A 19871-nucleotide genomic window follows, 5' to 3' on the forward strand; every position below is an offset into this window, starting at 1 on the left:
CAGCCTCCTGTCCACTCTATGGTGCAGCCTCCTGTCCACTCTATAGTGCAAACCCCTGTCCACTCTATAGTGCCACTTCCTGTCCTCACTATAGTGCATGGCCCTGTCCACTCTATGGAGCAAACCCTTGTCCACTCTATAATATAGACCCCTGGCCACTCTGTAGTGCAGTCCCTTGCTGTTGTTCTAACAATCATTGGCAGGTGGACCCAGGGTGACCCCGGCTCAGCCTTGGGAAGGAGGGATGGGCAATCCCCCCAGTGCCCCAAAGCGAACGAGGGAGGGCAGGCGGATGCCGGCGAGTTCCTGGTTTGGTGGACGGAGGCTGAGCGGGTTCTGCTCTGGGACATCCCTTTTCTCTCTGAAGAAGGAGGTGAGACTCAGGTAAACTGCATGTCTGAAGAGAATGGAGACCCAAAGCAATTGCTAAGGGCCCTCTGCGCACTTACGGCGGGCCTTTCCTTGTATTATCTCATTTAATACTCGGGGAGTACTTTCATACTCTGTGAAGTGTGCAACATTTCACGGGCGCGGAGACTGAGGGTCAGAGGGGTGCCACACTTGTTCAAAGTCGCAGGCCAGGCGGTGGGGGAGCGGGGGTTTGAATCGGCTGACGGAGCCCGCTTGGGTGACCACTTGGCTGCCAGCCCTGGAGGGTGGAGGGCCTGGAGGAGGGGCCGACCCGCCTTGGGCGGTGACCTAGGCTGGCGAATGCCGCGCAGCAGGTCTGGCAATGCAGCCGCGGGAGAGTGGTTGAGGGTTAGTGGTCGCGGGGACCGATGACAAGAAACCGCTGCGGGTGGGGTGGGGTGCCGGCACCGGACGGGGTAGGGTGGGGTCACCGCGGAGGTTGGGACGGGCGGGGTGTCGGGTGGACGAAGGGGGCGCCTGGGGAGCCGCAGCCGCGTGCGCGCACGGCCGGGCCGGTCGTCCTCGGTCGGGGTCGAGGGAGGAGGCGGGCAGCCCTCGGGACATCTCGGGGCTCCCCCCGTGTGGACGGGGCCGTCCGGGACAGGGTAGTCTCTGGGCGCCGGGTGGGCAGGGTGGGAGAGGCGGCGCGGCCCCGGGAGGGACCCCGCCCGGGCAAATAAAGGGGCCTGCGCTTTGGGTCTAGGCGTCAGGTCCTCTCTCCCGCGCGTCCCACCACCCTGCGCGGCTCGGGGCGAGGCGGGGCCCGCCGTGCGCGTCCGTTCGAATCATTTGCATCTCTTTGCACCGTCGTCCACCCGCGGGTCACCCCGATCCCAAAAGTCAAAGACGGGCAAGTACAGGGACGTACCAGACGCTGCCCGGCTGGGGAACTGGGCAGGGATCAGGACGGGGTGGGGGGGACCGGGGCGGGGCGGGGCTTACCCGGAGGTGTGGCGTCCTGAGGTGGGGCGGGGCTTACCGGGGGGCGGGGCGTCCTGCGGGACCGAGGCGGGGCTTATCTCGGGGCGGGGCTCTCCGGGCCGGCGTCGGACGAGGGCTGGCGCTCTGGCAAGTCGGCCCCGGCCGGCGCTATCCGAGGTGCTGAGCTCCCGCCGGGGCGCATGGGGTCTGCGCGCCATGGGGAACCGCAGCGCTGCAGACGCGGCCGGGCTGCTGGCGGGGCGCGGACCGGACGCGGGGCCCTCAGGGGCGGCGACGGGGCTGGCGGGACCGGGCGCGGCTGCGCTGGCGGGGGGCGTGCTGCTCATCGGCGCAGTGCTCGCGGGGAACTCACTCGTGTGCGTGAGCGTGGCGGCCGAGCGCGCTCTGCAGACGCCCACCAACTACTTCATCGTGAGCCTGGCGGCCGCCGACCTCCTACTCGCTCTGCTCGTGTTGCCGCTCTTCGTCTACTCCGAGGTGAGCCCGCGCCCGCCACTGCGCCCTCGTCGCGGGGCCGGTCTACGCCGCTCCATCTGCGCGCCGAGGGCCAGAGAGAAGCCCTTCGGCTTCTCAGGGACCTTGGGCTGGGGCGGCTACAAGGACCCTGCGCTCGCTTGGCTGTCGGTCCCCACCTCCCTCTTCCCGTCCCTCTTCTCTCCTCCCTCTCTGCCTCAGCGTCTGCTACCCCAGAAAAGCTTCAGTCCTTCCAGCCAGGGACTCTAGAAACAGGCGACTTTGTCAGTCCAGCACCACCCCCTCCACATTCCCAGCTGGATTCAGCTCTCCATGGGAGCCAGCTGCGGGACAGACAGATGCAGGCTTAGCCCCGGGGCCTTGGCTTCCCCTGGGCGCACGCACACACACACACACACACACACACACCACTGTACCTCGGCCACAGTCAGGCCCGTCCGCGAACATGCACACATAAGCACACACCACAGAAGGACTCAGCCCTCAGCATGGGGGACTCCTGGTGGCTGCAGCAGAGGGAGGGGAGGTCTGGGCAGGGCACCAGAATTGAGGGGAGGGGCGGGGCAGGATGGGTCAGGGCCCCTGCTGGGAACCCTGGGGCTCAGGAGCCTCCACCCCCAGATAGGTCTGGCCTGTGCATGGATCTACCTTGGTGCCAGCCTCCCTCTGCTCTGAGTTTGGGCAGAGAAAAGAAGCATAAGGGTGGGATGGGGTCGTGCCGTCCTGGCTGTCGGCGGGGGGAGCTGGTTTCTCTCAGGCGGACACCACCATTCCAGGCCAGGGCTGGGGCAGAGAGCAGCAGAACAAGGACGCACGTGACCTGCCCTCCCCCAGCCACGCACAGACGTCACCGTAATGACTTAAGCTCCTAATCGTCCCAAATCATGGAAAGGGGATTTAGAAGGGGAGATGACTGACTGTTCCTTTGTCCTTGGGGGCAACAGGCCCCCCACGCGTGATCCCAGGCCTGGCCCTGTGCTGAGCTCTTCGCATTGTTTAACTCATTATCCTCGGGACAGTTTATGAGGTGGATCCTCCCATCACCCTCGTTTTACAGATAAGGAAACAGAAGTGAAGGAATTTGTCCCAAGTCCCAAAACCACAACTGAGTTAGCCAGACAGTCTGACACTTAGCACCACTCAGGGAAGGAAACTGGGGTGGCCAACCTTGGGCTCCAGGGCTGGCCAGAGTCCCCACCTGCCCGGGCTGGGGCTCCCCGGCCCCACCCAGGTGGCCCTTCTGCACCATGAGCTCTGGGTCAGCAGAGGTCAGAGCGTCCTGGAGGGGCTAACCCCCTCTTTTGCTCCTCCTAGGGTTCCCCCAGGCCTTTCTCACTTTCTACCAACAGAGAGAGGGAGCTGGGGTGCAGGGGTAGGGGTGCACGTCTGGGTGTGTGTCCAGGGAGGGGCTCTGGGTGGTCTGGCTCCCCTTTTCCTCCCATACTCAGTCCCCCCACCAAAGTGGTGTAACAAAGGCTGCTGCCTTGGAGGCTGTGAGGCTCCAAGCCGAGCCACGGCTGGGGAATCCTCAGCGGCTCTTGTCTGTCGTTGCTGGACTCTCTGGCGGCCTGCGGCCCAGGTCCAGGGCGGCGTGTGGCGGCTGAGCCCCGGCCTCTGCGACGCGCTCATGGCCATGGATGTGATGCTGTGTACAGCCTCCATCTTCAACCTCTGCGCCATCAGCGTAGACAGGTGGGTATGCTCCCGCGCCCCTCCCCCTGCCGGCCTCCTTCCCCCTCCCCGCTCGCCCCTGTTCCCACCCTCCCCCCTCACCGCACCCCCAACAGGTTCGTGGCCGTGGCCGTCCCGCTGAGCTACAACAGCCAGAGCCGGGGCCGCAGACACCTGCTGCTCATCGGCGCCACGTGGTTGCTATCGGCCGCAGTGGCCGCGCCGGTGTTATGCGGCCTCAACGACGTGCGTGGCCGCGACCCAGCCCAGTGCCGCCTGGAGGACAGCGACTACATCGTCTACTCGTCCGTGTGCTCCTTCTTCCTGCCCTGCCCGCTCATGCTGCTGCTCTACTGGGCCACGTTCCGGGGCCTGCGGCGCTGGGAAGAGGCGCGCCGCGCCAAGCTGCACGGCCGCCGGTCCAGCCGCGCCCCGGGCCACGCCCCGGGCCCCCAGGATCCCTGCAGCGCCCCCAGCCCGTCCCCCGACCTGCCTCCGGCCCCGCCGCAGGCCCGCAGGAGGCGGCGCGCCAAGATCACCGGCCGAGAACGCAAGGCCATGAGGGTCCTGCCAGTGGTGGTCGGTGGGTACCGGTGCCCATGAGGCGGGCAGAGGGGAGCGGTCGGGCGAGGCCTGGGGGCGGGGGGCCCCACGGCGGGACCGCTCACGCCGACGGCGCCCCCCCCCCCAGGGGCCTTCCTGGTGTGCTGGACGCCCTTCTTCGTGGTGCACATCACTCGGGCGCTGTGTCCCGCCTGCGCCGTGCCTGCCCGGGTGGTCAGCGCCGTCACCTGGCTGGGCTACGTCAACAGCGCCCTCAACCCCATCATCTACACAGTCTTCAACGCCGAGTTCCGAAACGTCTTCCGCAAGGTCCTGAGCACCTGCTGCTGAGCGGACCCCCACGGCCTCCCCAACCCCCGCCAGCGCCTGCGCAGACCTGGCCTGGACCAGCCCTGCCCCCGGAAGCGGGAAGACCCCTGCACGTGGAGGGGGCAGTTTTGTACCGAATTAAACAGAGTTCTTCCTAACCCATCCGTGAAGGCTCCTGGGAGTGGAGTGGGGTGGGGAGGAGGGCGTGGCTCTGCTCCGTCCCACCTGGAGGGGGAGGGGAGGAGGGACTTTTGCTGCAGGCCGCTGGCTGACCCTGTTCAGGCCTTTAACCCCTTCCTCCCTCCTAGGAGGCCCACAGCGGGCTCGTGATGGGGTGAGGCGGCTGAGGTGGACTCTGCTCTTGGTGGGGGCGGGCTGCCCGTGAAGCTGTGAGGAGACCCAGGGAGGGCCAGCTCAGCCAAGAAGTCCTGGAACCAGAGCTGCCCCTGCCCGGGAGGGAGGGGGTCCCTGCTGGCAGGGAGGACCTCACTGGCCTCTCCTGGTGGCCAGTGTGTCGCCCCCACCTCGTTGGCCAGGTTTTATGCTGGGACTCCACAGCTCAGGCTACAGCTGCGCCCCTCAGTTGTTGGGCTCGGCACCCCCCTAACATGGGAGCGAGGGTGGAGAACATGTCCCACAGGGAGAGGCCCTGTCCTTGTGGGGTGGCATCTCCTAGAGCTGCCAGTTCCCAAACGGGGAGTCACCACCTGGCCCCCGAGCCAACGCCTGGTCCCTTCATGGGGAATCAGGACCTGGCCCAGCCCTGCAGAACCTGTGAGCCACTTTGCCCTGCCACTGTCAGCTGCCCTGTGGTCAGGACACAGCTTCCTGACAGCTCTCAGCTAGCTGTGCCCCAACCCCAGGCAGAGGAGGGTCAGGGGCACTGGGTGTGGCCCACCTGAGGTGGCCCCTTCCAGGGAGCAGACACGCTGGAGCCCAGCCCACTCAGCTAACCCGCACCCAGTGCCTACCCGTCTGGCCAGGCCCACCTTCGGAGGAAGAAGCAGGCTGCAGGGCCAGAAGTGGGGGCTGCACTGGTGGCCCAACCCTGGGCTCCTCCCACCCCAGGGCGGGAGGGGAGACTTGGCTATCACCCCCGCCCTCTGCCAGGAGATGGGGCCACGGTCCCCCGCTCTGCTGTTGCAAGGTGCTAGGCTTTCTTCCAAGTGTTGACAAATTATGGGCTGTGAGATCGTCAGGTGCAACATTAAAATATTCCCCCGGAAAGGCCTGCACACCGCCACCTTCCCCGCCTCGGGATGCTCAGCTCATTCTGCTCACAGGCTCCCAGGCACCACCTCCTTCGAGAAACCTCCCTGACCGCCCCCACCCCCTTCAGGGAGGGACCCATCCTTGGGAGGGGCTGAATGGTGCCCGGATTCAGCCTGCCTTCCTCTGCACAGGAGCCGTCCACGGGACAGCTGCCTTCTCACCGTGCAGTGTGCCTACAGCAGCAGCAGACACTGGGTGTGGGGCCCTGGCCCTCAGAGAGGAGCCCCAGTATTCAGCGGGGCCCAGAAAGCATGGCTGAGCCCCACTAGGAGTCCCAGACCCGGGAGGGGAAGCCCTTGGGCCAATCCCATGCTGGCAGGGTCCCTGCAGGCGGCCCTGGCCCCCTGGTCAGTCCTGAGAGCTGCGCCCATTTTCTCCAGCCCTGTCCTCCAAGGCTCAGTCCACACACTCTGCTGAGAGCCTCCGTGGCCGGCCCGACCCCACCTCCAGCCGGGAGCTGCTGGGGGCTCTGTGTTCCCAGGGCACAGGGGCAGACCTAGGGGGCTTTGGTCAACCTCCCAACACTGAGACAGTGGCCCAGCCTGCAGCTCCCTCAGGCTCTGGTGGGGACTGAGGCCCTTTCCCTCCAAATCTGACCATCCTGCACTGAAACCCTCTGAGATGCTCGGCGGATGAGGACGAGGAGGCAGGCAGGGCCGGGCATTGCCCTCGTCACCACAAGCGGGCAGATGCTGGCACCTTGATGGGTCCTCCACAGCCTCGTGGCCAGGAGATGGCCTTTCGAGACGCGGACACGGGATGTGGCTGCTCTGACGTCTCGGGGGTGCTGCCACCCAGACGTGGGCGCGTCCTGAGCATCAGCCGACACGTGGACCACCAGCTCCGTCGTGCTAACAGAGACCCCTCTGGAATCGACCAGGACACAGGTGTAGTCCTGAGTAAGCTGCCCACACGGCTCCCAAAGACGCTCCCTGCCTTGGAAGGTGACCCTCCCACCCCCCGCTCCTGGGTACCCTGGGGTGTCACTTGTCAGGAGAGGCCAGAGACAACATGGACTCTGTCATGCGGACGCCAGGCACAGGCTGCCCACGCGCAGAGATCTACGCACGTCCTGTCTCTGCCCAGTTGTGAGCTGGGCCCTGTAATCCCACCTCGGCTGGGATGATCCACCTGGCCAGGGGCTCAGACAGAACCACGGATCATTGGAGCTCGGCCTCGTCCGTGTTAGCCCGACTCCAGACTGCCCAGAGTTCTCAGGCAGGTCTCTGTCTCCCGCCAGCCCCAATGGAGACAAAGGCAGACACCGTGTGGCTCCAGGGCGGTCACACAGCTCCTAGGCATCATATGACGGGAGTGGCCGACAGAGGGGGACATAGTGTTGTGTGGGCCGGCCACTCCCCACGCGACAGCATCCTCGGCACAGTGAGGACAAACAGAACCACCCTCCCCCGGCCCCTCCTGGCTGTCCTGAGGACAAGCATACCGTCCGGTGGGGCAGGGAGGCCTCAGATTTATTGACGGTCACTCATACGTGCACACCGGGGAGAAAAGAGCACCGTGAGGAGGACGTGCCACCCTGCCCCCTCTGCATCCCCTCTGCCATCCCCTCCGAGTCCCCACCACTGTCCTCTCCACTGTCCCCTCTCTGTCTGCAGGATGACAATGATCACATGTCCTCCAGGTCCAGGAAGGACTCACGAGCAAGCGCATGGTCTGCTCAAAGTCTGTTAACAACTCGGCCGGCAAGTTTCCTGCAGCAACCCTTCCAGTGGTTTTCTCAACATCAGGGGTCCCCAGGGAGCCCCTCACACGGTGACCTTCTCAATGACGCTCTCAGCAACATGGACCTCGTCTGCCTGGACGGTGACCGCTGCTGACTGGCCGCACACATGCTGGTGGTCTTTCCAGTCCTGAAAAGGAGGACACTAACTGTTGGGGGGGCGCCCACAGGGCAGGGGGCGGGGGGACCCACATGGATAGGGATCCTTCACCCACAGGCTTCTCCCCCTCCGAAGCCTAAACCCCCACAGCTGTGGCCTGGGGCAGGTGGGGAGGCTCGTAAGGCAGTTCTCCCAGGGCCTGGACCCCAGACCCCGGGGTCTCTGATCCAGCACTCAGGTTTAAGGGACCCAATCAAAAGCCAACAGCACACCAGGGAGGGTGAAGCTTAAGAACGCAGACCCCCGAGTTCATTCACACCTTTGACGGAGTTGTTTCTCTTCCAGGCATTCCCAAGATGCAGACAACTATTTACGAGCAGCGTTGTTACCCGCGGCGTCACTTGTAACAAACAAACCAAAGCCGGAGCCGCCCCAGCACCGCCCAGAAAGGGTCCTGGTTGCAGCTCCGAGGGACATGGCAGGCCACCTGGGGTCTCACAGGGGTCAGGACACTACCGGCCTGTTTACAGACGGGGCAGGGCCTCGCGCGGGTTTGGACCCGCCTCTGGGAAGCCGGAACCAGTGGGCACTGCAGGCTTGCTCGGAAGTGAGGGTGGGCGCTACACTGTGTGCCCTGCGGGGCATCCGGAGAACCTGCACAAACGCACACCCCAAGCCGCACAGCGCCACTCCCAGGCAGAATCTCAGCCGGCTGCCTTCCTCAAACTGCCCTATGTTCCCCAAATTTCCCTCGGTGGGCACGCCTCTCTTCATAACAGGAAGTGAAAAACTGAAACCATTGGTTATATCCAAGGAATGAAGCTCCTGTGTGGAAACCAGCTGACACGGAACCTTGAGGTGTGACTCCTCGCCAACAACGTATGTGCCACGGGCTCATCCAAGCACACGCCCGCGGGCTCAGACGCCGCCTGTGCTGAGTCCCCGTCAGCTCCGCGCCACCTCTCCCAGCACCCACGGGGGCCGCTCTGCTCTGGGGTTGGAAATGGGCAGTGACACGGGTGTGGCGGGGTGGGGCATGCTCAGGGAGCACCCGCTCAGCAGGTGGGCACTGGGGACCCGGCCACACTGTCTGCTGCCCCCTCCCCAGGCGCCGAGGAGGGAAGCGTGTCCTCTGACCATGAGTAACTGAGAAGGTTCTCGGCTGAGTCCTTTAAGCAAAGGTAAACCCTCGCAGCTGACTTTAAAATCTCAAGTTCTGAATAAAAAGGAAACAAAAACCTTTTCTATCTTGAATGTTATCTGAAAAGCCAGGACTGGAAATCTGTATTTTACCTTGGAAAAATGAAAGGAAACTGGCTAAACTTGGGAAAAGCTAGTAGCGGTGATGCCCGCGACAAAGACGCGGCCTGGGGCCACATACTGCAGAGACAGAGGGCACAGACCCAAAAGGGAGCCACTGCAGAGCGCCAGGGCTGACAGCCACACAGTAGGGTGGGGCTCCCTCTAAAGTGCTCCAGCCTCGCCCCAGGTGGTGGAGGGCGAACCAGGAGGCAAGATGCTGACGAGGACTGAGGCTGGGGGTGGCGAGAGGCTTCCTTGCCCATCTCCCCAAGACTGTGTGCACTGATGTCCCACAGCTAAAGGTGCAAGTGGAGACCCAGCCCCACAGCAGAGAGTAAGCAAGCCCCCAGAATCTTCTTGGAAGTGGAGCCACAAGCAGGACAGCTGCAGTCAGAGCTGGGAAAAGTGCCAGGAGACCTGGAATGGGACCCTGACAGGCACAATCTGTGTACTGAGACTAAGGAATCCGAGGGCATGGTGACAACATTTCTGCTGGTGGTGGCCCCACCCAGGAAGGAGGGGCACCGGGGAGCTGTTCCTGGCGAGGCGGGCTGTCTTCAGATGGGTGCTGGGGGAGAGTGGGGGGGCTGATTCTTAGGCTCCATACCTTTCATACACCTTTGTGTGCATATCAAGTCCCTTGTAATTAGAAATTTTAAATGGTTATTATCTTTTTAAAGTAAGAGGTTGTTGTAAGAATAAACACTGAATTTTATCTGTTATCTCTAAAGAGTGGGAATGTGGGGACTTTAACTTTCTATCTTGTGTATTTTTGAATAATTATAAATCTGACAGTCACCTGGCCAACCAACTGGAAAAGATCCATATTTGTGCCCATTACAAAGAAAGACGATCCAACAGAACGCAGAAATTATCGAACAATATCATTAATATTATACATAAGTAAAATTCTGCTGAAGATAATTAAAAATCAGTTGCAGCAGTACACTGACGGGGAACTGCCAGAAGTTCAAGCCGGGTTCAGAAGAGAACGTGGAACAAGGGATATCATCGCTGATGTCAGATGGATCTCGGCTGAAAGCAGGTAATACCAGAAAGATGTTTACCTGTGTTTTATTGACTAGGCAAAGGCATTTGACTGTGTGGATCATAACAAATTATGGACAACATTGTGAAGAATGGGAATTCCAGAACACTTGATTGTACTGATGTGGAACCTGCACCTAGACCAAGAGGCAGTCGTTCAAACAGAACAAGGGGATACTATGTGGTTTAAAATCAGGAAAGGTGTGAGTCAGGGTTGTATCCTTTCACCATACTTATTGAATCTCTATGCTGAGCAAATAATCTGAGAAGCTGGACTATATGACGAAGAACACAGCATCAGGATTGGAGGAAGACTCATTAACAACCTGTGATATGCACGTGACACAAGCTTCCCTGCTGAAAGTGAAAAGAACTTGAAGCACTTACTGATGAAGATCAAAGACCACAGCCTTCAGTATGGATTACACCTCAACATAAAGAAAACAAAAATCCTCATAACTGGTCCAATAAGCAACATCATGATAAACCGAGAAAAGATTGAAGTTGTCAAGGATTTCATTTTACTTGGGTCCAAAATCAACACCCATGGAAGCCACAGTCAAGAAATCAAAACATGCATTGCACTGGACAAATCTGCTGCAAAAGACCTCTTTAAAGTGATGAAAAGCAAAGATGTCACTTTGAGAACTTAGGTGCACCTGACCCAAGCCAGGATATTTTCAATAGTCTCACATGCATGCGAAAGCTGGACAATGAATAAGGAAGACCAAAGAACTGATGCCTCTGAATTACGGTGTTGGTAAAGAACACTGAATATACCATGGACTGCCAGAAGAATGAATAAGTCTGTCTTGGAAGAAGTACAACCAGAATGGTTGTTGGAAGCAAGGATGGCCAGACTTTGTCTCACGTACTTTGAACATGTTATCAGTAGGGGCCAGTCCCGGGAGAAGGACATCATGCTTGGTAAGGTAGAGGGTCAGTGAAAAAGAGGAAGACTCCTGACAAAATGGACTGTCACAGTGGCTACAACAATGGGCTCATGCATAGCAACGATTGTGAAGAAGGCACAGGACTGGGCAGTGTTTTGTTCTGTTGTACATAGGGTTGCTATGACTCAGAACTGACTTGACGGCACCTAACAACAACAACAACAAATGTATTCGGAAAAAGAATGATTTCTGGTTAAAGAAAAAAAAATGAGCTGAAGAGCAGACCCACAAATGCATTTCTGAGGAAGGGCCCCAGGAGGTTGGCAGTTGGGTCGGAAGTCGGTGGGCAGGGTGAGGCACTGGAGTTGGAAGGTAGCTTTTCTGATAACAGAGTGTCTTATTACATGGAAGGAAAACATTCTAGTGAGTGTTTAAGTTTTGGTCCACATAGTATCCATTTGCCAGCAATTTACATTCTCAATCCATGCAATATGCCTCCATAGATCTCCCCCACAGCTTCCTCTGCCTGGGGAAACCCTCTGCATCATCCCACTGAGACTGTGGTAAGTTAAGATTCATACTGTAATTCCTAGAGCAGCCACTAAGAAAGTAACTCAATACAGTAAAAAAATCCAACATTAGATTTTACACAAAAGAAGTCAGTAAAGGAGGAATGGAGGAACAGAAAGACATGAGACATAGAAAAGAAATAGCAAATGACAAATGTAAAGCCATCCAGATGGACAATTACATTAAATGTAAATGGATGAAACACTATAATCAAAAGGCAGAGATTGTCAGACACGATTAAATAAACAAGACCCAACTCTATGCTGCCTCTAAGGGACACACTTGAGAGTCAAAGACAGACATAGATTGGAAGTAAAAGGATGGCAGAAGATGGAACACTAACCAGAAGGGAGCTGGAGTGGCTATACCGATATCACACAAAATAGATTTTAATTTTAAAAAAAGAGATGAATTTTACAGTATGCAAATTATACCTCATAAAGATATAAAACATACACATATATACATCCCTCATATAGGATTTGGAAAGAAAATAAACTTTGTGCAAGTTATAACCAAAACCAACTTACAGCCCTTGTCCAATCTTTAAAAAGATAAGCAATATCAACTAAATTTCCAAGTCTTTTCAGTAGCACATAAAATCATTAAGGAAATCATATTTGACTTCACATGACCAATGTACAAAATGGAATCTCTGTTAACAAGGTTACAGCTGAAGGCTGACCCTGTCCAGTTCATGAATGGAAGTCCCAATACTGAACTGGCATCCAGACAAAATGTCATCTGGCTAAAAACTATTCCATCAAGAGATAAGCCCTAATCGAGAACCCAGATATAAATCCTTCCACCTATGATCTCTGACAAAGGACCAAAGTCCATTAAACGGGGAAAAGACAGTATTTTTAACAAATGGTGCTGGCAAAACTAGATGTCCATCTGTAAAAAAAATGAAACAGGACCCATACCACACTCCATACACAAAAACTAATTCAAAGTGGATCAAAGACCTACCTAAGTATAAAACCTAAAATGATAAAGATTATGGAAGAAAAATTATGGACAACGCTAGGGGCCCTAATACATGGCATAAATTCAACACAAACCATAACTAACAATGCACAAACACCAGAAGATAAACTAGATAACTGGGAACTCCTGAAAATTAAACACTTACGCTCATCAAAAGACTTCACCAAAAGAGTAAAAAGAGAACCTACACACTGGGAAAAAATTTTTGGCTACAACATATCCAAAAAGGGTCTAATCTCTAAAATCTAGAGAATATTTCAACACCTCAATAACAAAAAGACAAATAATTTGATCAAAAACTGGGCAAAGAATATGAACAGGCACTTCACCAAAGAATACATTCAGGTGGCTAACAGACACATGAGGAAATTATCCTGATCATTAGCCATTAGAGACAAATGCAAATCAAAACTACAATGAGACACCATCTTACCCTGACATTATTGACACAAATCAAAAAACCAGAAAATAACAAATGTGGAGAGGTTGTGGGGAGATTGGAACTCTTATGCACTGCTGGTGGGAATATAAAATGGTACAACCACTATGGAAAACAATATGGCGCTTCCTTCAAAAGCTAGAAGTAGAAATACCACACAATCCAGCAATCCTACTCCTAGGGATATATCCTAGATAAATAAGAGCCGTCACATGAGTAGACATATGAATAACGACCAAGGCAAAGCCATGGAAGCTTCCTGGACACATCCAGACACCTTGAGGGACTGAACTACTGGGGCTGAGGGCTTGGGATCATGGTCTCGGGGGATATCTAGGTCAATCAGCATAACATAGTTCATAAAGAAAATGTTCTACATCCTACTTTGGTGAGTAGCGTCTGGGGTCTTAAAAGCTTGCAAGCAGCCATCTAAAATACATCTATTGGTCCCATCACGCTCAGAGCACAGGAGAATGAAGAAAACCAAAGATGCAAGGAAAATATCAGTCCGAAGGACTAATGGACCACATGAACCACAGCCTCCACCAGCCTGAGCCCAGAAGAAATAGACAGTGCCTGGCTACTACCACTGACCACTCTGACAGGACTCACAATAAAGGGTTCCTGACAGAGTGGGAGAAAACCGTAGAACAAAATTCAAAATCACAGAAAAAGACCAGACCTGCTGGAGAGATGCCAGAAACTCTGGCCCCTGGATAGTCTGCTAACACAGAACTGAAGCCAATCCCAAAGTCTGCCTTTCAGCCAAAGAGTAGATAGGCCTATATAGCAAACGAATCCCTGGTGGCGTAGTGGTTAAGAGTTCAGCTGCTAACCAAAAGGTCAGCAGTTCAAATCCACCAGGCACTCCTTGGAAACTGTATGGGGCAGTTATACTCTGTCCTATAGGGTCTCTGTGAGTCCAACTTGAAGGCAACAAGTTTGTCTTTTTTGTTTATTCATATAACAAACAATAACACATGTGAGGAATGTGCTTCTTAGTTCAATCAAGTATAGGAGACCTAATGGCAAACCTGCCCAAAAGCAAAGATGAGAAGGCAGGAAGGGACAGGAAAACTGGATGAATGGACACAGGGAACCCAAGGTGTAAAGGGAAGGGGGGGCGAGTGGTGACACATTTTTGGGATTGCAACCAATGTTACAAAACAATTTGTATGCAAATTTTTGAATGAGATACTAATCTGTGCTCTAAACTTTCACCTAAAGAAATAAGCCCTAAGATAATCTTTAAATGTTAAACCAAAAATATCCCCTGAAGTCTTTTTAAAACCAAACAATAGTTTAGTTTAACTAGTAAAGAATGTCTGCCTTGAGCATTATACTTTTTAAAGATCTATTTCTATAGGATCAAATTGACAACAGCAATTTAAAAAGTTAGATAGGAACCTTAGGGGGCAGTGAGTTTATGTTAATGGAGAAAGAACAATTCTGAAAAAGAAGGGTGAGAATGTTTGCACAACTCGAAGAATGTAATCAATGTCACTGAAATGTACACGTAGAAACTTGGATTGGAGTATGCTTTTGCTGTGCATTCTCAACAACAACAAAGTAAAATATTTATAAAAAATAAGACAAAGAGAGAAGCCCATGAATCTTCCATGTGATGTTCAAATTTGGGGAAGGTTTACAAACTAGCACTCCCTGTTCAGCTGTGGACCACAGCGCAAAGCCCTGTTGGCCTCCCAGCGGTGCCCATGCACTTAGCTTCTCCCATGAGGCAATGGTGGGAGCGTCTCACACGGAGCTGAACAAGCTGGGTGTCCTTCTCCTCAGTGCAAAAGCTTGTTGGTGAGATTCCAGGGGAAAAAGACTGCCAGTTCTTTCCTGACCTCCACGACCCTGGGGGTTGGTGAGAGCTTACATAAGACCCAGGGGAACTAAGCTTGCTCTCCCAAAAGCACTTAGCAGGGGCAGGACAAGGGACAAGGGACCAAGTCTCAGGCTGCGAGCCTCGGGGCACCACTGACCACCCTGCCACCCTCGGGGACCCCAGACAGGACCAGGTGTCCAGGGCGCCCTGCAGTGTGCATGGACCATTGTCTCCTCATTGCCGCCTTCTAACAGCACCCCCTGAGCACCCACAGACCCCTGTGGGACGACCCAAACTACCCGAGGTGGATCCTTCCTTCCCCGCACACCCCCGTCCTCATGAGTTTCCGTGGAGAGTGGAACAGTGGTCCGTGAGCCCCTGAGAGGGGTGCCCCCGGCCGAGGGGAGGCCCGGCTGAAATATGAATGGGCCCATCTTTTCACTGGTGCACCCACCCAGCGGGTCCCCTTCCTCTAACGACGATAAGTGTCAGAGAGACACAGAGGTGGAGGGCGGCCCATGCACCCACGTGCCTACTGCTCAGAGTGACACCCCCGCTGAGCAGAGATGAGCCCACTGGGCCACCTCGAGGATCTTACTGTCCATGGAAAGGAGCGGGCTCCCCAGGTCTGCTCTCTGGTGGCCGGACCCTGAAGGGGACAGAGGGCTGAGGACAGGCCCTTTGGTGCCTCAAGGGCCAGGCATCCCACGGGCACCTCCCTCTCTCCTAGCACCGCCCCTTCGCAGTTATGCTGGATGGCAAAGGACAAGGTACACAGGTGTCTTTTAGAATGTGAGCATCCTTCAGATCGACTGCTGTCATCACGTGGAGAAACCAGAGGCACGTGGCCTGCAGCCCCTCCACCCATGTGGCCGCAGTCCTCTGCAGATGTAACGCTGTCTCCTCACATCACCCAGCACGGAGACAAGTCACGCGGCTCTGCTCAGGGAGCTGCCTTCCTACCTCTGCAGACATGACTGCGCGGGAACACCACGCATGCAGAGCCGCCACATCAGCGCAGCAGTGGGGGACGGACACCATGGAGGAGCCCACGCATCTGCTCGCCTCCGCAGCCGCCTCTGACACCCAGGGGCAGCACTCCCGCCGCCACACAGAAAATGAAGCGCAAAGCTCCAACCGCGCCACAGGGTGCTTCCGGGGCGTCCCGGCCAAATCCAGATCCACATTCATCTTTAGTAACTAATAATAATAATAAGAACGAACGCCCTGAAGCTCTCTGACTCAGGGTGGGAGACGTTGAACAATGTCAACTCGCAGTTGCTGCTCCAGAAAATATTCTCTTCAATTTCCTTAAAACCAACAGCCGAATACTGGCAAGAGGGAACTACGTGAGCAACTGCCCCTGATGTTCTCAGATCTGGAGAAGACCCACGAGAGCTAGGCCGAGGGGGCGGCCCCCACCCCCAAATGCTTCAGCGTGCGGCCCCCACGGCATACAGCAGGGAGGCGCGTCACACACAGGCGCACAGCACACCTGGGTGCCCGCACCCTGCAGCCCGCACCCTGGGGGAGCAGCTGCCGGGCACGCCCTGGGGCGGGGTGGAGAGGGGTCAGCGAGGAGGAGGAAGCAGCCCCCGGGACGCGGTGGCCAGCCACGTGGTGCCCTCTGCGGACAGCAGACACTACCTTGCGCTGGCAGAAGGTGGAGCAGTAGTTGACCTTGTGGCAGCCGGTGCACTCGCTCAGGGCCTCCCGGCCACAGTTGGCGCAGGACTGCTGCAAGAAGGACAGAGCGGTCAGCGACTCAGACGCGTGGACGGGGCCCACACACCCTCTGCCCAACAGCCCCACCGCATGCACGGCAGCCCCTGACTGTGCTCGCTCCCCCGCTGTGGATCCTGCACCGCCGGCTCCCGTGCCCACGCACCCGCCGGCTGGGCCCTCGTCGGCACGGAGGGGGCATGACGGGGCAGCTGCTGGGCGGCGTCAGCACCATAATGACCCGTCCTGCACGCTCAGCCACTGTCCTGAGCCATCTGCACGCTGCTGAGATGTGAGACACCAGACATGTCGTGTACTTTTTTCCTTAGATTACATGACTGAAAGTTTTTAACCATCTTAGTTATCTAATGCTGCTCTAACAGAACAAATAGACATTTATTCTCTCACAGTCTAGGAGGCTAGAAGTCCAAATTCAGGGCTCCAGTTCCCAGGAAAGGCTTGTGTCAATTCTGGGGGAAGGTCCTTATCATCAATCTTCCCTTGGTCTAGGAGCTTCTCAGCACAGGGACCCTGAGTCCAAAGGACGCACTCTGCTCTTGGCACTTCTTTCTTGGTGGTATGAGGTCCCCCTGTCTCTCTACTCGATTCTCTCTCTATCTCTTGTAAGATAAAAGGTGATGCAGGCCACACCCCAAGGAAACTCTCCCTACATGGGATCAGGGCTGTGATCTGAGTAAGGGTGTTGCATCCCACCCTAATTCTCTTTAACATGACCTAATCTTGCTTCATTAACATTATAGAGATTAGGATTTACAACACATAGGCTAATCACATCAGATCATGAAATGGAGAACAATCACACAATACTGGGAATCATGGCTTAGCCAATTGACACACATTTTAGGGGAACACAAGTCAATCCATAACACCATCCAAGGGACTGCAATATTAAATACAGTTGTCACTGACTAATTCTTGGGACATGACTCACAAGGGGACTTTACAATTATGAGCCTCCCCTGTTCACAACAGCTCCAGGATGGGGGGGCCAGGCAGGAGGCGGCCTGGGGGCGGCAGGAGAGACGGGAGCCAGCCCAGCATCTCCAGGAAGGGCTGTGTCCCCATGGCCACGCTGTGTGGAAGAAGGAGGACACCACCCCACCCAGGCTGGAGGCAGAGGCCCGTCAGAGGGTCGGTGGCTGCTGCTGGCCAGAAACCCAACACTCCTGGTTGCTGAAAGGGCTTCCCCCGACTCCGCCACCATTTCTGCACAGATGTGTGAAACGGAGCAAACCTCTTCTAGGCTCCCCGTCTGATTCCGGCCTCCTTCTCCACAAAACGTATGTTAACTAAAATGTCCTGCTCTCAAACGCTGACTGCCTTCATGTCCACTCGCTCACTCAGAAACAGAAAAGTCAGCGGGCACTAATCTAGCTTGCTGCCCGCCTCCACTAAATGACTCAACATCTGTAAGCCCTGAAACAATGTCTTCAGGGACAGCCATGCTTCCAAAGGTTTCATTCACAGCTGAGCATAAGGCCCCAGGAGAACCATCTGGCCAGACCCAGCCCTGCTCCCCATCGACGCCCCGTCTATGGAACCACCCATCCTACCCCCCCCAACAGCCCTGTGCTATGGGACCCCACCCTGCCTCCACCGATGCCCCCATGCTCCCTCCTCACAGGAGCACCTCCAAGCCCCTGACACCCCCAACCCATGGAACTGCCCACTATGCCCCCCACCGAAGCCCCCACCCCACCAGACCACTGAAGCCCCCACCCCACCAGACCACCCACCATACTACCCACTGATGCCCACACCCCACAAAACAGCCCACCAGGGCTCAGACGATCCTGCAAGAACTTGCTTCCCATCATGGAGTCTGGAAGTCTCCACAGAGGCCACAACCCAGTGACTGGCTGGGTGGGCGTCCTGGTTCCTGGCACCCCGGCTCCTGGGCGCCCCGGCTCCTTCTCGATGCTAGGATGGTCGCCTTGCCCCAGGGGTGGGGAGGTCCCACCACTGAACAAGGAAGGCTCACCCGTTCCCCTCACCACAACTGGACAGGAGTTAGCTTCTGTGAGGGGCAGTGTCTCAGTTTAAAACTCGAGAAACCCAGTTAGACGGGGTTGTTTCCTCTGGGCCAAGCCCTCAGGGAATCCATTCAAAATATGAGGAAACCATGGACAGGAGACTGAATACGAGGCTGTTGGTCTTCGAGCCTGTGCTCGGAATCGGAGGTTCGCTCCCACCGGTGACGGTCAGTCTGTGCGTCCTGGAAACCACTGCGGAACGCGAGCACCTGAGTGAGCAGGGCTCTCCGCGGGGCAACGGAGAGACCCCTGCCCCTTCCCCACCGCCTCTGCTGTGGGGCCCGTCACCCCAACCCCTGGGCCCAAGATGTGAGCAAGCGTGTCCTCACCCCTGGGGTTTCTGCCAGGCGGCTGTGTCTGCAGGTCTCAGGGTGGGTCCCCATGTCCTTCCAGGTGCCCAGGAGCATGCTGAGCGCCAGACCTCAGGCCTGTCCGAGGCCACCTCGCGTGTCCCGGCCCTGCGGCAGGTGGCCCTGGCGCTGGAGTCCAGCTGGGGTACAGTGCCACCCCAAGAGCAGAGTGACTGCAGGGGAAGGTCCTGCCTTTCAACCCTGTGGCGGGTCTTGTGGGGACGCAGGGACACTGGCTCACGGGAAGCCCAGGGTCACATGGGACAGGACACAGCAAGTGCCATCAGACTCTATGGCGGCATGAGAGCATGCCACCTGTCAGAGGCCCCCAGAGTCCCCGGGACACCCTGACGTCCACCCCAAAGGAGGAGGCTCTGCCATGAGGCCCTGGATGCGACTGGACGACCACTGAGCTTTCCAAAAATGTGTAAAATCTGTCTGTCCATCTCTGACAAGCATGTCTGCACCAGGCGACGCTTAACTCAGAAAGGAAGCTGGGGGCCAGAGGACAGACACCTCGAGGGGCTGGGAGACACACGGCCGCACGAGGCTCCAAGCCAGGCGTGGGCACGGGCCCAAGACCCCGCGGCTCCGGCCGCCCCGATGCCCTTGCCAGCCCTGGAAGGGCGCCTGCTCGCTCGCCCGCCCGCCCGCGTGTCTCAGCTGCAGGACCGTCACAAGTACGAGTGCACTGTCCCTGTTGGCACCGGCCTCTCTGTTCCACTCAGCTGGATTCGGAGTTTAACGAGGCCTCTTCTCTCTTCGGAGCGAGCGCTGTTCTCTCTGGGCCCACAAGGCAGTCTCACTGGATTCGCCTCCTCATACCCTGCTTTCCTGTCTCTTGCTTTACTCTCCCACCTTCTGCTCCATGGGGGGCCGCTGTGCCCTGGGATGGAGCCTTCACAGGCCCCTTCGGTTCAGACACACTGACAGTGTTGATCCGTCAAACCCAGATTTTCCCACGACAGGCAGTGCCCGCCCAGTCGCCCCTGCCCATCCCGACGCAGTCCCTGGCCAGTCCCGGCACAGGCCCCGCCCAGTCCCGACGCAGTCCCCGCCCAGTCCGGAGGACGCAGTCCCCGCCCAGTCCCCGCCCAGTCCGGACACAGTCCCCGCCCAGTCCCGGTGCAGTCCCCGCCCAGTCCGGACGCAGTCCCCGCCCAGTCCCGGCGCGGTCCCCGCCCAGTCC

General features: G+C 56.9%; 2 protein-coding genes across 3 annotated transcripts in view; one reads left to right on the forward strand and one right to left on the reverse strand.

Moving 5' to 3' along the window:
* Nucleotides 1-1548: 1548 nt before the first annotated feature.
* On the forward strand, nucleotides 1549-4392 carry DRD4 (dopamine receptor D4). Its single transcript, XM_004389411.1, has 4 exons — nucleotides 1549-1830; nucleotides 3407-3519; nucleotides 3615-4081; nucleotides 4190-4392. Exons 1-4 carry the CDS (start codon nucleotides 1549-1551, stop codon nucleotides 4390-4392), a joined length of 1065 nt encoding a protein of 354 aa, XP_004389468.1.
* Nucleotides 4393-7149: 2757 nt separating this feature from the next.
* The window catches only part of DEAF1 (DEAF1 transcription factor), a 50584-nt gene continuing 37862 nt past the window's right edge, over nucleotides 7150-19871 (reverse strand). Inside the window, exons 11-12 of one of the 2 annotated variants that reach the window (XM_012559412.2) lie at nucleotides 16204-16320; nucleotides 7150-7514 (exon numbers count right to left, since the gene is read on the reverse strand). In XM_012559412.2, the coding sequence (XP_012414866.1) occupies nucleotides 7410-7514; nucleotides 16204-16320 (222 nt within the window). In that variant the 3' untranslated portion in view covers nucleotides 7150-7409. The remainder of the gene's footprint in view (nucleotides 7515-16203; nucleotides 16321-19871) is intronic. The other variant, XM_023724380.1, reaches the window with a different exon arrangement.

This window comes from Trichechus manatus, unplaced genomic scaffold, assembly GCF_000243295.1.
Source record: "Trichechus manatus latirostris isolate Lorelei unplaced genomic scaffold, TriManLat1.0 scaffold00244, whole genome shotgun sequence".
NCBI classification, from domain to species: domain Eukaryota; kingdom Metazoa; phylum Chordata; class Mammalia; order Sirenia; family Trichechidae; genus Trichechus; species Trichechus manatus.

Excerpts from the sequence above, each read along its gene's own strand:
- DRD4 (XM_004389411.1), top strand. The coding sequence starts at position 1,549 with ATGGGGAACCGCAGCGCTGCAGACGCGGCCGGGCTGCTGGCGGGGCGC. Across the intron at positions 3,520-3,614 it reads TGCGCCATCAGCGTAGACAG|GTTCGTGGCCGTGGCCGTCC; the intron begins GTGGGTATGCTC and ends CACCCCCAACAG. Across the intron at positions 4,082-4,189 it reads GGTCCTGCCAGTGGTGGTCG|GGGCCTTCCTGGTGTGCTGG; the intron begins GTGGGTACCGGT and ends CCCCCCCCCCAG.